This window comes from Pogona vitticeps, chromosome 1 (genome assembly GCF_051106095.1).
Source record: "Pogona vitticeps strain Pit_001003342236 chromosome 1, PviZW2.1, whole genome shotgun sequence".
In the NCBI taxonomy this organism is placed as follows: domain Eukaryota; kingdom Metazoa; phylum Chordata; class Lepidosauria; order Squamata; family Agamidae; genus Pogona; species Pogona vitticeps.
Genome location: NC_135783.1, coordinates 116,925,845 through 116,940,369, shown reverse-complemented (window position 1 = coordinate 116,940,369; position 14,525 = coordinate 116,925,845). Strand labels below are relative to the sequence as shown.

Below are 14,525 nucleotides of genomic sequence, written 5' to 3'. Positions count from 1 at the left end.
CCAGTTGTTTACGGTTTGAACTGAAGTGCTCTTCTTTACCATCAGAGATCCCATTGTTACTTCTAATATGTTCACCCTTACTATTTTGCCTTCCTACATACAAAAACATATGGAACTCCTTTGAACTGGAAAACATCCATTAGAATAAGTTTCCAATATATACATGTATACATTCAGAAAATGTAAAAAAATTTGTTCCCTTATTTTGTTTTCTAAGTCTGATGTAGCGGGATATCTTCTCCAATTGTGCTTTTAATCAGCAAATAAAATGTGCACACTGTTCCGAAAAAGAACTTTTGTATGCAACATGGTGTGTCGAGCATGCAAAGAAAAGCTTGAAAAATTTTGGTATTTTAAGATGACAAATATAGCTATGGCTTCCTCATTGTTGTTGAAAACAATAGAGGCATTGTGGTCCAGCCAGGATACATCTAAAAATTTGCAGGAAGAATAATTCAAATATCAAGGCTAATGTTTCAGAGAAGAAGGGAAAGAGGAACCATAAGCTGTTCATGCATCCATCCACCATCCGACCATACACTGCTGGTGGAGCAGATTCCATCTCTGTCCACACAGGCTTGTTCCTCCCAATCTTCTCCAGGGAGCTTTGAAATCCTGTGGAGCAGGTTTCAGGCGTAAAGGCGGCACGGATTTGATAAGAAGAATGGAGAATTCTGTTGAGCCAATGAAAGTCTGTCCATGTGGTGTTGGATGGAATCCATTATTTCTGTTATCTTCCCTATATTGTGCGAAGCAGGACGCATGGATTGATCCAAGACAGATCTACCAGATATTCATAGAAATTAAAGGGGAAATTATAGACGTCTTTCCCCCCTCCAGATGTCATATATATGCCATGATGTGCATTTAAACAAGGTAGAATAGCACTTTCAGAAGCTTTTCAGGTCTATTATTCTGCTTGAAACCACATGTGTTTGTTTTAAAGGGCAAAACACAGCATCTTTGCTGCTTCTGCACTGCCAGCATTTTATCAGACAACAGCAAAATTAGTAATGGGGGTATGAGGCCTTTGGCAGGTTCATAACGATGTTATTCCGTGCCATGGAAGAGCTTTCTTATTGTTGTTCCCACTTCAATGGCCCCAAAGGGATAATGAACAGATTTTAAAAGCCTTTATTGAGGGCCATATCTGTGAAACATGAGAAAACTGGTTCTAGTTCAATACTAAAATTATAGTATTAGTTTCATTTATGATACTTGATGTAATCCTGCACACAGCTGGAAGTAGGCAGCATTAAATTCAAAAGAATTTGAAACAGTGATCTATCTCTCATCAGTTATGATTTGATTATGAACACTTCAGAATGCAGAAATTCTTATGGCCCAGGAGAGGAGCCGTACTTAAAATTAGAATTTGATTCTAAATTGGAATCACTTCTAATGGCATTTCAGTCATCTGATGATTTAGTCCAGTTGTCACCATATGACTGAAAATGGAGGGGGGACCATTAAGAAGCCCTATTGATGTTGGTGGCAAGCGATCCTGTTTCTTTTATTGGTTAGGACAGCAAATGAATGGATATCTTTTTATTTTCCTTTAAAGAGTCGTCGAGAAGAAATGGGAACAAAAGGTGAAAAGGTAAATAATCATGTTTGCTCAGGGATTTGGAGGTGGCACGTTTGCTTGCTTGCTTGCCATTAGTGGGAATTAAGCATGGGTTCACTTACCCAAATCTTCAAAAGAAGAAACAAAAAGAAAACAAATTTGGAAAACTGATTTATGTGTCAAAGAAAAGGTCTCAGGCTCATTATTGTTCATATCTTTGGAGTGTTTTATTTAACTAAGGATCCCTTCAAACATTTTTCCAATAATATGGAAACTGCTGCAGTGTACGTATATCTACTACATGCTACTGTCATGCAGAAACTTTCCTTTCCATACAGTCTCCTTTCCTGGGAATTAGGGAGGTGCTAGAATGGAATGTTATAGCTGCATTGGCCAGATGAGTTTGGTCTTACACTCGCCTTTCTGTGATGTATAAGGGAGCCCCTTCAGAGCCACAGAAGTAACCTCATTAGGGCCCATCCCAGCCTAGGTATCCTTCTCTGTGGCAAGACAAAATTTAAAATTCCAGGCCTAAACATGTTTAACAACAGGAAAATGAGCCTTAGCAAATTTGGTAAGACGTACTTCAGAGCAAGCATGTTTAAGACTTATCCGTGTAATTCAAGAGAGAAACCATCTGGACTGCACCATTAACCATATAAGCTCAGCATAGTGAAAAACATATATAATAGACAAATCTCACTAAATGAAATGGGACTTGCTTCTAAATTTCTTAATTTTAGGAAACATTGAAGTTGTCACCAGTAAATTCAAGTGCTGACTTTATGTTCCACTGATAGCAAACTTGAGTTTGTCTCTAACTGTTCCGCTGAAACATAGACCTATTAAACAAAGGTCTATGCCCAAGGCATAACTAAATGGCATCATAGTACTATATCCTATATTCTGCACTTGTAGTTTGTGCATGGATGGAAATATATCTCTGCTGCATTTGGGTTACAACTTTATATTCTCTGCTTTATTACTTTTCATGAGAACAGCACAGAGCTTAAGAGTTCTCAGCATGCTAAGAATTGTGTTGTATACATACAGGTATTTCATTTTAAAGGCCTGTACAAATATTAAGTTTTTTTTGTACTCTGTTTAGGGAGAGCCTTCTGAGAAAGGACAAAAAGGGGATCCAGTAAGTAAAACCTATAACTATGGTCTTCTTCCATTATATTGTCTTATTTTGCTGTCTGTTCTGGGTGCTTCCAAGAAATATGGATGTGAAATATGAATATTGTGCTATTAGCTCTTTGAGTATGTAAATATTCCCAAAGGAATATTGGGAATATTCCTTACCATGGAGAATCCCTGTATATTGCCTTTTTTTAAGGACAAAATTGGTGCAAGAAGTTTGCAAAAAAAAAAAAAAAACCCACACACACACACACACACAAAATAAACTGCTCGCTAGCATATATGCTATCAGTTGTTCATATTTTAAATCTCTATCAAAAAACAAGGGCCAAAAACTAAGGGTAGCCCCAAATAGCGTTGACCCATGGAATCAAATGTTGAATTGTAAGTCAGCACCTAGGTAAATTCCATTGATAGAATTGATCTACTCTAGTAGAATCAACCAACACAATTCTGGCTAAGGTTAACTCGTCTTTTTTGTAACTTTTCTAGGGTGAATCAGGGCAGCCTGGTCCTCCTGGCCCCATTGGAAGTCCAGGACCTCAGGTATTTAAATTGTATTTGAATGCTTTCATTGAAGGGTATATTGTCTTTTCCATTGCAGGTGCACAGTTGATTTTTCAGAACTTTTAAAAGATACCATTAATGTTTTAACTTAGGTGTGCTTCTGTACTATGTTAGACATCAGCTGGATCTCTACAAAATGTCAAAAATATGTGCAGCTTCCTAACATCCTTTCCTATCAACCCCCTAAAATTCAGCCTCACCCTCACTGTCCGTCAAACTCTGACAATGTTGCTTCATTGACCTGTGCGGTGCCAAATGCATAGATAACTCCAAATGAATGTTAAATAATATTTGTAGTTGGTTTCCCATTTAAAAATACATCTCAGCTAACATCACCATCCTTTATCAAATTACATTGTGCATCCATTCCTGCTCTCCCAAGCAAAGGAGCAAGATTTGTTTATTTTATTTGCATGGTTAATGTATAGGTTGCCATTCAGCTAGCATAATTAGCATAACAAAGAACAACAAAAACTACATTTTATCAAAAATATATAGCAATAAATGAAACAGGCGGTAAAAGGAGATTTGTAATAGCAATGACAAAATCATTGCAAACCTTTGGATTTGAACTGGCTAGATGATGTGCTGTATCTTCATTTTGGGAATATACACCAGTTTTAGTGCCAGGCAAGTATGCTTGCAATGAGTGTTCTACAGGCATGGCACCATAGTTTAGAAAGCCCTGACATTGGGCAAAATACGTCCGTAGGACACCGTAGCATTTCAGATGGACCCTTGTGAGAGGAGAAAGTAATTTAATATTTGTTCCATTGTTCTGTTATTCCTCATTATGAAATGTGTAGCATGCATAAAATAGTCAGGAAGCTAGCCCCACTATTGCACAAGTCTGAACTCTCCATATTCTCGTAAAACTGGAATGAGCATACATAGGACAGGTCATTTTAGAACTGCAGAGTCCAGCCCTTGTCAAGGAGGCACAGCAGGAACTGGATTCCCAACCTCTGGTTCCACAGCCAGATGCCTAAGCTGCAGAGATACACAATTTAGTGAGGGTAGGAGCCAATTTTCTGGTCCCAGAATCTGCTGTACAAATAACCTGAAAATCCCCCCCCCAAAAAAAAAGAGCATCAAAAAGAAAAAAAATGAAATATTAAGTGGCTATATGCCCACTTTCAAAAATTGGAAGCGAGGCTGTAATCCATTTTAAAATGTGGGTCGCCACTTATGGAGCCTTCAAAGTGCTTCATCCCCCCCCCTTTTTTTTTTAACAGGGACCTGCAGAAGGCTGCAAAAATTAGCCTCCGTTGGATTGCTGTTTGCAGCTCTAGGGCTGCGTTTTTTCCACCACAGCTCTAAAACAATGGTCTAGGACAGTGAGGGCAAACCTTTTTGAGCCCGAGTGCCCAAACTAAAAAACAAAAACAAAAACCAGCGGGCAGAGGGTGGCGGCAGCAGCAGAAGTGGAAGTGGTGGCAGAAGGGGGAATCCTGAGCACGGAGGTGCCTCCAGACCCCATTCTGGATCCTCCTCCAGTCATGCCCAACCCTGTCACTGCCTATAACTTGGCCAGCCAGCTGCTCTGGATCCTGGCCCTGCCGCCTGTCAGGGCACTAGCACTGTGGCTGCACCCATCCCCTCAGGTTTGGCTGCCGGGGGTAATGATCCAGTGACTTATGTCTCACGTGCCCACAGAGAGGGCTCTGCGTGCCAGCTGTGGCATGTGTGCCATAGGTTGCCGTTGCTGGTCTATGAGGAAATTCTGATGGCTATGGTTTCTCTTTATGCTCCTGAAATAAAAGCACTTTGAATGATTCTTTAAACACAGGGACTCGCCCCAATTAGTTATACTATACAGTAGGACTTCCTTAACCATGGTATCAGTATCCACTGATTCACTTATCCAGCATGAAACTATCAAAAATATTTAAAGAAAAAAATCCAAAAAAAAATTTTTTTTACGTGTATTAACAGAACCAGCTATTAGAGAGAGCCAGAGAACATGCTATGAATATTTATTAGAGAAGAATACATAAGTGACCGCCCCTGGTAATGCATGTGAAAATGACCTATGGAGAACAAGCACTCTGTACGGTTAGATCAGAGTTTGTTTCTTTCTTTAATCTGAAAAAGAAAGTTTAGCACATCATCTGGTCATTTAGTCTCCCAATTTTACAACCACAGAGCTTGGCTAGATCAAACTATTAGGATTAGAGACACACAGCTGTAAACTTTAGGGCCGGACTTATTCAGATGCTTACCCTTTTTATTTAAACGTTACAATGTGAACAGGAGGGGTTGGTCGGTGTTTGTTTAGAAAACCTACATGGTTGTCATTGTGCTGGTTGGTCCCAGAGGGTAGCCAGGAGGATTGGTGTGTGTTGTGTTTTCATTGCATTTTGTAAAAATCAATGAACTGAAATGTCCAGGAAAACTGCTGGCATGCTCTTTTTACAAGGACTACGAGCAGAGTTGTGTTTGATATGCAGCCCATGGGATCTAACACCAGGGACTATTAGCCATCATACTGCTTCTTTGCTACTTTTGCTACACATTCTGTTTTTCTGAGCTTCTTGTAGTCAATTTTTTAAAAAATAACCAATTAAAACATGCCAAACCCAATTCAAATACAACCCCCCCCCCTCAATGTAACCATGTTCTTTCTTGGGAAGAAAAGGCACTATGGTTGGAAGTAGGCTTCGTTTTCTAACATATCATTGGGATTGTTCGCGGTTTGTCTTGATTCAGATGACATACCAGTCTACAGTTAATTACCAAATAAAAATGAAATCGTTCTTATAACCACACTGCAAGGCCGTGCAAAAGCACGAAGGAGCCAGGTTAATTCTTGTGATAAGAACCTGTGATTTAAAATTATGAATGAAACAAAAAGAATTGCTGCAATGGTTAAAAGGGCGAGCTACTTTTTAAAAAAGGTAAAAATCAAGCCACATGGAGCTATTTCTCTATTAGATTCAACTACAGATACCCAAATATAAAATGCATGTATACCTTATCCGTTATGAAGAATGAACATGTATAACAGAAATTGTTTTCCCTGGAAGCACGTGGCAGTCCTTTCCCTGCCGTAATTTATTTGAAAGAAATGACCATGTTTTGAGCACACATGGAGTGTTCATATAACACAAGTCCATGAAAAGTTGCTGCATGTATTTTGTACCCGGTGGCTGAAATCCAGCAGTATAACTTACACTGTGTAAGGCTAGTGACATCGTCAACTCTAGTGGTTTTTCAGAAATAAAAAATATGCACTTCCCCTTCCAAAGATCCTGAGACCACCTTGCAATCCTTTTCATTGCGGGCCAGACTTTGAGGGCTGTGGAGCAGACTGGGAGTCTTCTATTTGGAAAAAATAAAAAATAAAATAAAATACAAAAAACAAACAAACAGACGCTGCTGGTGGGATGATTTAATATACCCTGCCACCAGTTAAAGTAACAGGATTTCAGCCACTGTAAGTTATTGTGCTGAAAGACAAAATATTTTGGGAGATGTAGTTTTCAAATAAACCACATTGTGCTTGCATGCTCTGTCCGACACGGATTGTTGAATGCCTTTTAAGTACTTTACTTACTAAATACAGGATAAAATGTGTCAACCTAGAAACATGAGCAGACCATCTTTAAATTTCTATGGAAACCACGGACAAAAACATTCTAAGAATAAAGCTTCTGTTACTGTGCTCTTCATTACTGGAATGCATTTAAGTAAGAAATAAATTGTTTTAACTGATTCCATGACCAAAGAAAGTATGGAAAAGGAGTCAGGAGTCTGGAACTATTAACCAAGCATACTAATATCAAACTCATTTTCCAAATGGTTGCTGTGGGATTTTTTGGGCTCTTTGGCCATGTTCTGAAGGTTCTTCTTCCTGACGTTTTGCCAGTCTCTGTGGCCGGCATCTGCAGAGGACTGGAGTCAGAACGCAGTCTGTTCTCTGTTCATTTTCCAAAGGTTGTGCTTCCCAAGCCAGGATGTCACCATCCAGGATTCATCAAGCTGGAGGGAACCTCAGAGTTTGCAGAGTTTTTTTAAAAAAATCCTCAGTGGGTGGGGACAGGGGACCCTAAGGGGGTATGGGAGAGAAAGAAGGCCAAAAACAGAATCCTCCACTTCATTCATTATTTCATTTCTTGTTCACTCCCCCTTAGCCTTCTTTGATAGCTAAGCATATCCTCTCTGAGGATCATTGAGTCCAGCCCCTGTCAAAGAAGGCCAGTGGGGAATCAAACTCCCAAACTCTGGATCTGCAGCCAGAGACCTAAGCTATACGAACATCGCAATGAGGCCTCAGAAGTATGAAAATATGAAGCTGACTTACACTGTGTTATTCCTTTAGTCCAGTGGATCCCAACCTTGGGTCCCCAGATATTCTTGGACTGCAACTCCCAGAATCTCTTGATAGCACAGCTAATGGTGAAGGCTTTTGGGAGTTGCAGTCCAAGATCATCTGTGAACCCAAGGTTGAGAAGCACTGCTTTAGTCCATCCATTCAATAGAGTTTGCAGTCATTCACCTAACTCTCCAGAGTTTCAGACAGAGGTCTTTCCTAATTCTACCTGGAAAGACTAGGTATTGCATTTAGATATTCCTACATTCAAAACTTTTTCACTGAACCACAGTCCTTTCTCAAAGTTGACTGCAACATAGTTGGAAAATGCAGTAAAATGTACATTGAGGTGTCGACTGCTTTGGAGATCAGGGTTAAAATCCCCATGAAGCTCATTGTGTAATCTAGAGCAGTGGTTCTTAACCTTTGTTACTCAGATGTTTTTGAACTGTAACTCCTAGAAACCCCAGCCAGCACAGCTGGTGGTGAAGGCTTCTGGGAGCTGCAGTCTAAAAACACCTGAGTAACCGAAGGTTAAGAACCAGTGATCTAGAGATAGCCACATGCTTTCAACCAAACTGATGTTGCAGGAGGTCATTGTGAGGATAAAGTGGTATCCTTTAGCAAGCCTAGCAAGCCAGTCTGAGTTAATTGAGGGAAGACTACATATTGGCTGAAATCCCATTGTTTGGTGTAGAGTAGAGTAGGCTCATTGAACCAGTGGGGGCTTGGTGAGTCAACTCCTCTGTAGGTGATTCAAATGGGTCTACTCTAGTTGTGATTTACTACATTAAAGTAAATCACAACTAGAGTTGGTTTCTTTTAATCAATACAACTTGTGAAGGAGGTGACTCACAAAATCCTCACTGTGTGACTTACTATACTATAGCAATATGAGTAGATGCACTATATACACTCAGCATTTCAACATTTCTGCTGTTGTGTTGATGTCGGTTACTCATTCTATGGGTATCAAAGTATGAAAATTGAACTTTCCAAAGAAAAGAAATCTGTCTTTTCAATTCATGTACTTTTAATGGAAAGAAATCATCCCCCCACCCCCACAATAAGTACACATACTATAGTTGCATGATTGCAGTGTCTCTCTCTGTGTGTGTAATATTGTCCTGACAGGACAATGCACCACTTTCTTGGATACAATTCATTTAAGCAGTTGTGAGAAATTGCATTTCCGTGCTTTTGCTCATAAGAATTTGTTCTGGAGCAAATTTTAAAGTTAATACATTAGAGTTCTACCTAAAATGCCAAAACTGTCTAAATGGATTCTAGTTTATTTTCTGTTTCGTTCCCTACCATTCAAAGGAACTGATAAAAGGAGAGCAAAAACAGTATGAAATGTCCACCTGGAGTGTGGAAACCAATACTTAAGCAAAGGTGGCTATCAGTAAAAATTGTGTTTGTAATTATCCCAAACTTCTTTTGATTGTACCCTTTGAATGTGCAAAAGCAAAAACTTTTGCTGAAAGAAGGCAGAGGCAAAGAAGGAACAGCAACTGCTTTTATTATCATTTTTTTTAATCAGTGGTTCTTAACCTTTGTAACTCTGATGTTTTTGAACTGCAACTCCCAGAAACCCCAGCCAGCACAGTTGGTGGTGAAGGCTTCTGGGAGTTGCAGTCCAAAACTCCTGAGTAACCCAAGGTTAAGAACCAGTGTTTTAAATAATTCCATGTGCATCTTCCAATCATTACAGCTGAACTAAGTACACTCAAGAGTTGCCCACACAGGAAAGGGGGAAAATGGCTTTTGTATTACAAGACTGTAAATGGGCAGGGGGTTTGAGGGTGATAAGTACCTATGGATTCTCTATGTTATACACACGTTTAAGTTTCTGCAATATGTAAGATTTTTTGTTTTTGTTTTTTAAAGAAGGACAGGGTACTACCCTTTTAGTAAGTGTTTTCACATTCCTGCATTTCCAAGGAAGAAAGTAGCAGTGAATGTCACCATCTCATAGTTATTCAAAACTATTTCTTTCTTTTTTTAATTAACTAGGGCTTACAGGGAGAACAAGGAATGCCCGGAAAACCAGGGATTAAAGGAGAAAAGGTACATTTTACAATATCTATATGTATTGCTTTTAAGGGTCATCACCTTTGTTATATAATTGCTTTTATTTTGTCCACTCATAATATATACAGTGTAATGAACTGTTCCCTACTAGTTCAGTGATTGATTGCACCTGAATGGGGTACTCCAGCTCTTAGAAGCAAGCAATAGATTTGAACTGAGGGCCGGGTCACACAGCCAATAAACCTGGGATTTGACCTGTGTAAAAAACCATCCTGAGTTTCATGTTCACACAATGAATTCCAAGGTTATTTTCCTCTGACTTGGTTTATTTTCTTAGGAAGCGACTTAAAATAAATGACCACTAGAGTGCAATTTATTTTAGCATGCTGTTTTCTTAAGCCCATTGTGAATGTTACAGCTGGTTTTAAAAGGGAGCACTTCAATTACTCAGTAAGAACACAGGAAACTACTCAAAAATCACATGACTTGAGTCGGCTAAAATTAAAATGCTACATATTGTGAATTTTTTTTTTTTTTTGAGAAATATGGGCAGGCTCTGAATGACAGCTTTTGTCTCAGCTAAAGAGCATGCTTTGCCCCTTAAAGGCTCAACTGAAAGCTGAGGAAGAGCTTGTGGAAGTGGACATGCAGGACGAGAGCAAACAGAAATGCTGGTTTGGAATAAGAAAGCAGGGTTTTCCTTCTTGTTTCTACAGAGTCATATCTATGTGACTACTGCATAAACCCAGATGCAATGGTGATAGGTTAAAAAAAAGGCCCTGTTGACCCAGAGTGCAACCACACTGTGAGAAAAATACACATTGATCTACTGGCATTCACACCCATGGAAATCAGGTTTCCCTGGGGAAATTCACTGTAGCCATCCAGATTTGCAGGAATCAACACAGGGTGAGTCAGAGGGCTTGGTTTACACTGAGCTCCAAGAGCAAAACCCTTAACAAGGTGCTAACAAGTGCTGATTAGCAATTTCTATCTCTCTCTCTCTTTTTCAAATTAGTTTCTTAACTGCTGCAGCGAAAGCCTGTCCAGTGCAGTGAAACCATATAAAAAAGAAAGAAAAAATGGTGTAGACACAAGGGGTACTTGGTTGAGGGGAACTGACTTCCCCAAGAGTGCCCATTTGTGATGTTAAACTACCCTGGCAGCTGAAGAAGAAAGATGATTCCCCTTTAAAACAAAACAAAAAATCCACAATAGGCTCCCTCCTGTTCACCTTTACATCTTGTGGTCATTGGGCTTTAAATTGAATGAATTAGTTCCCAATGCAACTTAAATTAGGGGATAAAGAGGCAATGTACAAACCCCCATAATGAATGAGATGAGAAGATTATTGGGGATATATATAGAAAAATGAGACTTTTGAACAAACTGTTGCTTTTGACTCCTTAAAAGGCAATTGGGAAAAGGGAAAATATGTCCATTCACATGCCCAAGATATTGCATGTTAATATCTGACATATTTCCTTCTGTGGAATGAGAATTGTTTTCATCTTGACTTTACAGGGTGATTCTGGTGGAATCATAGGTCCCCCTGGGCCTCCAGGTTCTAAAGGCGACATGGGGCCTCCAGGATCAAGTCTCCCAGGAAAACCGGTAGGTACCCCAGAATTACCATAGTGCAGGAAGGACCATGAGAGCCAGTGTGGAGTAGTGGACAGCGTGATGGGCTAGGACTCGGGAAACCTGGATTCGAACCCCTGCTCAGGCATGGAAACTCACTAAGGGATGGCAATGATAACATGTCTCACATACCTTGAAAACCCTTTTAAAGTTTTCACTAGTTGGATGTGACATGACATCACTTAGCAAGGTAACAAGGGAGCACCACTGACTCATCAACAACGTAACAAAAGGAGACCAGCGGCTCATTAAAACAAATGTCTGCCCCAAGGCACATCGACCCATCTATGACCACTTCAAAGAGAAACTAACATGATTCAGCACTATCCCTTGTCTCACGAGCAAAGGATGTAGCACAAGATGCCCCCAGACAGCAGAGACCTCCAGATGATGATAACATCTGAACTATTTATTTCTGCTCCCTGGTGTCTTCTTCTTTTTACTGGGGGCAGGGAGCTGTGACCCTATGAATATTTTAGGAGTACAACTCCCATAATCTCTTGTCATTGATTTTACTGGCTGGGGCTGATGGGAGTTGGAAACCAGAAGATCTGGAGGGCAAAAGTTACCAACCCTATTTTAAACAATAATGCCCATAAATTATGCTATACAGGTGTACCTCAGTTTGCAAAATTAATGCATCCTCTGGGATGTTGCATAATGCGGAAATTTTGTAAACCAATATGCAGATTGCGCTAGGAACGGGAGTGGTGCTAGAAACCTCCAGGCGCAATGCATCCTGGGGAAACCCTTTCATACAGCGGAAAAAGAAAAAGAAAACTTAAACCAGGGTATTATTTTCTATGGATTTTGGTTTATAAACCAAAAATTATGTAAACCGAGGCTTTCGTTTTTTGTTTTTAACTGTTTTATATATTTATTTAGGAACAGGGATAAGGGGTACAAAAAGAAAGAGGGGATAGAGAAGGAAAAATGGTTTTGGGGGATAGGAGAGCATAAAGTATAACATCATCCAATCAATTCATATTACTAATACATATCAACTTTTTGCTTTTTCACAGTTTGATTACCCTCCTGCTTTTATCTTATCATTTAATTTTAATTTTATTCTATGTTATTCCAACATTGTCTGGTAACTGCTGCCATTTATACAATACATCCCATCGTTCAATTTCTTTTTGAATTGAACAGTCTTTCAGCCCATCTGACAGAATATCCATTTTTTTCACTTCCCATATTTTCACCATAAGATTGTCTGGTTTCAGTATCTCTGCCTCCTTAAGATTTTTGTCATAATGCTTTTTAATTTTGGAAGCTGCATGGGTCACTGGATAACTCTCTACTGCATTCATATTACTTGGTGTCATGTCTAATACAGACGATTCTAAAGTTTGTACAACTTCATTTAAGTTTTGTTTGGCATCTACTGTCCCCTCTTTTGTCACTTTCATCAGATCTTCTATTTTGCTAAGACCTTCATGTACTTGCTGAAACCCTGTTAATATTAGCCTTTTTATATTAATCTGCCATTCCTTTTCTATTTCTTGCACCACTATTCCAGAACTTTGGGATTGAACAGACCAAGTCTCCATTTGTTCTTTTGAATTTTTGGGGTCCATCTCAGGCTTTGGGGTTTGTATAAATACCACAATAATCACCCCCTAGAAATCCTTCCACAGTTTCCACAATTTTATCAACAATTCAAACCCCTCATCATAAACCTCCCCTTAGATCTCCCTCCAATCTTTATCCAAATATTGTAATATAAAAATCAACTTTTAGCCCAGCAAATACAGTATCAAATAGAACCGTGACGCAGTTATTTCTTCTTCTCCTGGGTTCAGCAAGCTTCTTTTATTAGACACACGTGGTCTGCAGTCCGACAAACAAAACAACAACCATAAAGTCTCAAACTGTCCAGTAGATTGTCCTTGAAGCTCGTCTTGTGACCTTCATTAACCCCTTAATGCTCCTTAGTCCAGTCGGCCACGTCAGCTCCTTCTCCCGAAAACCACCAGATTCTATTATTTATAGTTCACAAAGTCCAGAGAAGGCAAAGAGTAATGTATCCCAGCCACACTGCATCCACTGAAGTCTCTTAAATCCAGTCAGACGGTGTTGCTGTCTGGGATTCTTTTCCAGAAACATAAGATTTATTTTTCCATCTCAGACTCTCGGCTTTAGAATCAGCCTGGTGTTTTAAGAGTTCACTTGGAGAAGCTTAGTTTCGCTTTTGAGTCAGACTGATAAGATAAACCCGCCGCTGCATTTATTCTTTCAGCCAAATATTTTCATTCTTATTTCAGCTTAATGAGGCTGTTTCATAAATCAGAGGCTTCGGCTTACTTACTTGTTATATATTATTAGTTTATATTGATTGCTCTCCTCTCCCCCGGTAAAGGGTTCCTCGTGGCTCAGTGCCAAAAATGGCGCCCGCTCCAGTCCATGCACGGTGATTTCTTCAGAAGAAAAAAGTCCGGGTCTGCCTCCCTTTCTTCTCCTTCTGCTGCTCACCATCTGCTTCAGAGAGACTTCTTCTAGACTCTCCTTTGATCCCCATTTCAAAAGGGGGATCCCGGACCGGAGGGTTCCAGTTTTTTCCAGAGAGCTCTTCTCTGGAGTTGCTGGCAGCACCACAACAAAGCCCCGCCTCCCTAAACCGAGGCTTTCGTAAACCAAGTACTGCTGTATATGCTAAATCTTGTGGCACAGTCCCATGGCACAGTGGTTAAACTGCAGTACTGCAGCCAAAACTCTGTTCACAACCTGGGTTGAATCCCAGGTAATCAGCTCAGGGTTAACTCAGCCTTCTCTCCTTCCAGGGTTGGTAGATTGACCCAGCTCGTCCAGTGGGGAGGGGCTCCATAATGTGTAGCCTGCATAATTAAATGGTAAACTGTCCAGAGAGTGCTTTAAGCCCTATAAGGCTATATATAACCAGCAGCTTATTTTTGTTTTAAGTCTGAAAATAAGCCAAGAGCAAGTGAGTAGAATTGTGATGTAGTTTCTCAATTTCACCTCTACAGTAGTGCAACTATGGCTTCTGTTAGTGAATAAGCAGGCAGGCAGGCATGCTTAAACATTTGTATTCTGGCTATCTGGGACTGCAAAATTCGTTGGCTAATTGAAAATTAAATCACTCTCTTTCAAAGCAGATTTTTGTGTTTGTTTCAGGGCCCTCCAGGAATACCTGGAACAATAGGTCCACGAGGTCCTAAGGTAGGAGAAAGTGGTTAGACCTCTTGTTGATTAAAATGTGAGTAGCCAGTGTTTTTAAGGATTTAAAGCAAAGATGTGTTC

General features: G+C 39.8%; 1 protein-coding gene across 3 annotated transcripts in view; it reads left to right on the top strand.

Annotated features, from left to right (window-relative positions):
- Positions 1–14,525, top strand: part of COL19A1 (collagen type XIX alpha 1 chain) — a 217,577-nt gene that overhangs the window by 152,226 nt on the left and 50,826 nt on the right. For all 3 annotated transcript variants that reach the window (XM_073000073.2, XM_078386107.1, XM_073000079.2), the window contains 6 exons: positions 1,565–1,600; positions 2,676–2,711; positions 3,203–3,256; positions 9,606–9,659; positions 11,148–11,237; positions 14,400–14,444. In XM_073000073.2, coding sequence (XP_072856174.2) covers positions 1,565–1,600; positions 2,676–2,711; positions 3,203–3,256; positions 9,606–9,659; positions 11,148–11,237; positions 14,400–14,444 — 315 coding nt within the window. The remainder of the gene's footprint in view (positions 1–1,564; positions 1,601–2,675; positions 2,712–3,202; positions 3,257–9,605; positions 9,660–11,147; positions 11,238–14,399; positions 14,445–14,525) is intronic.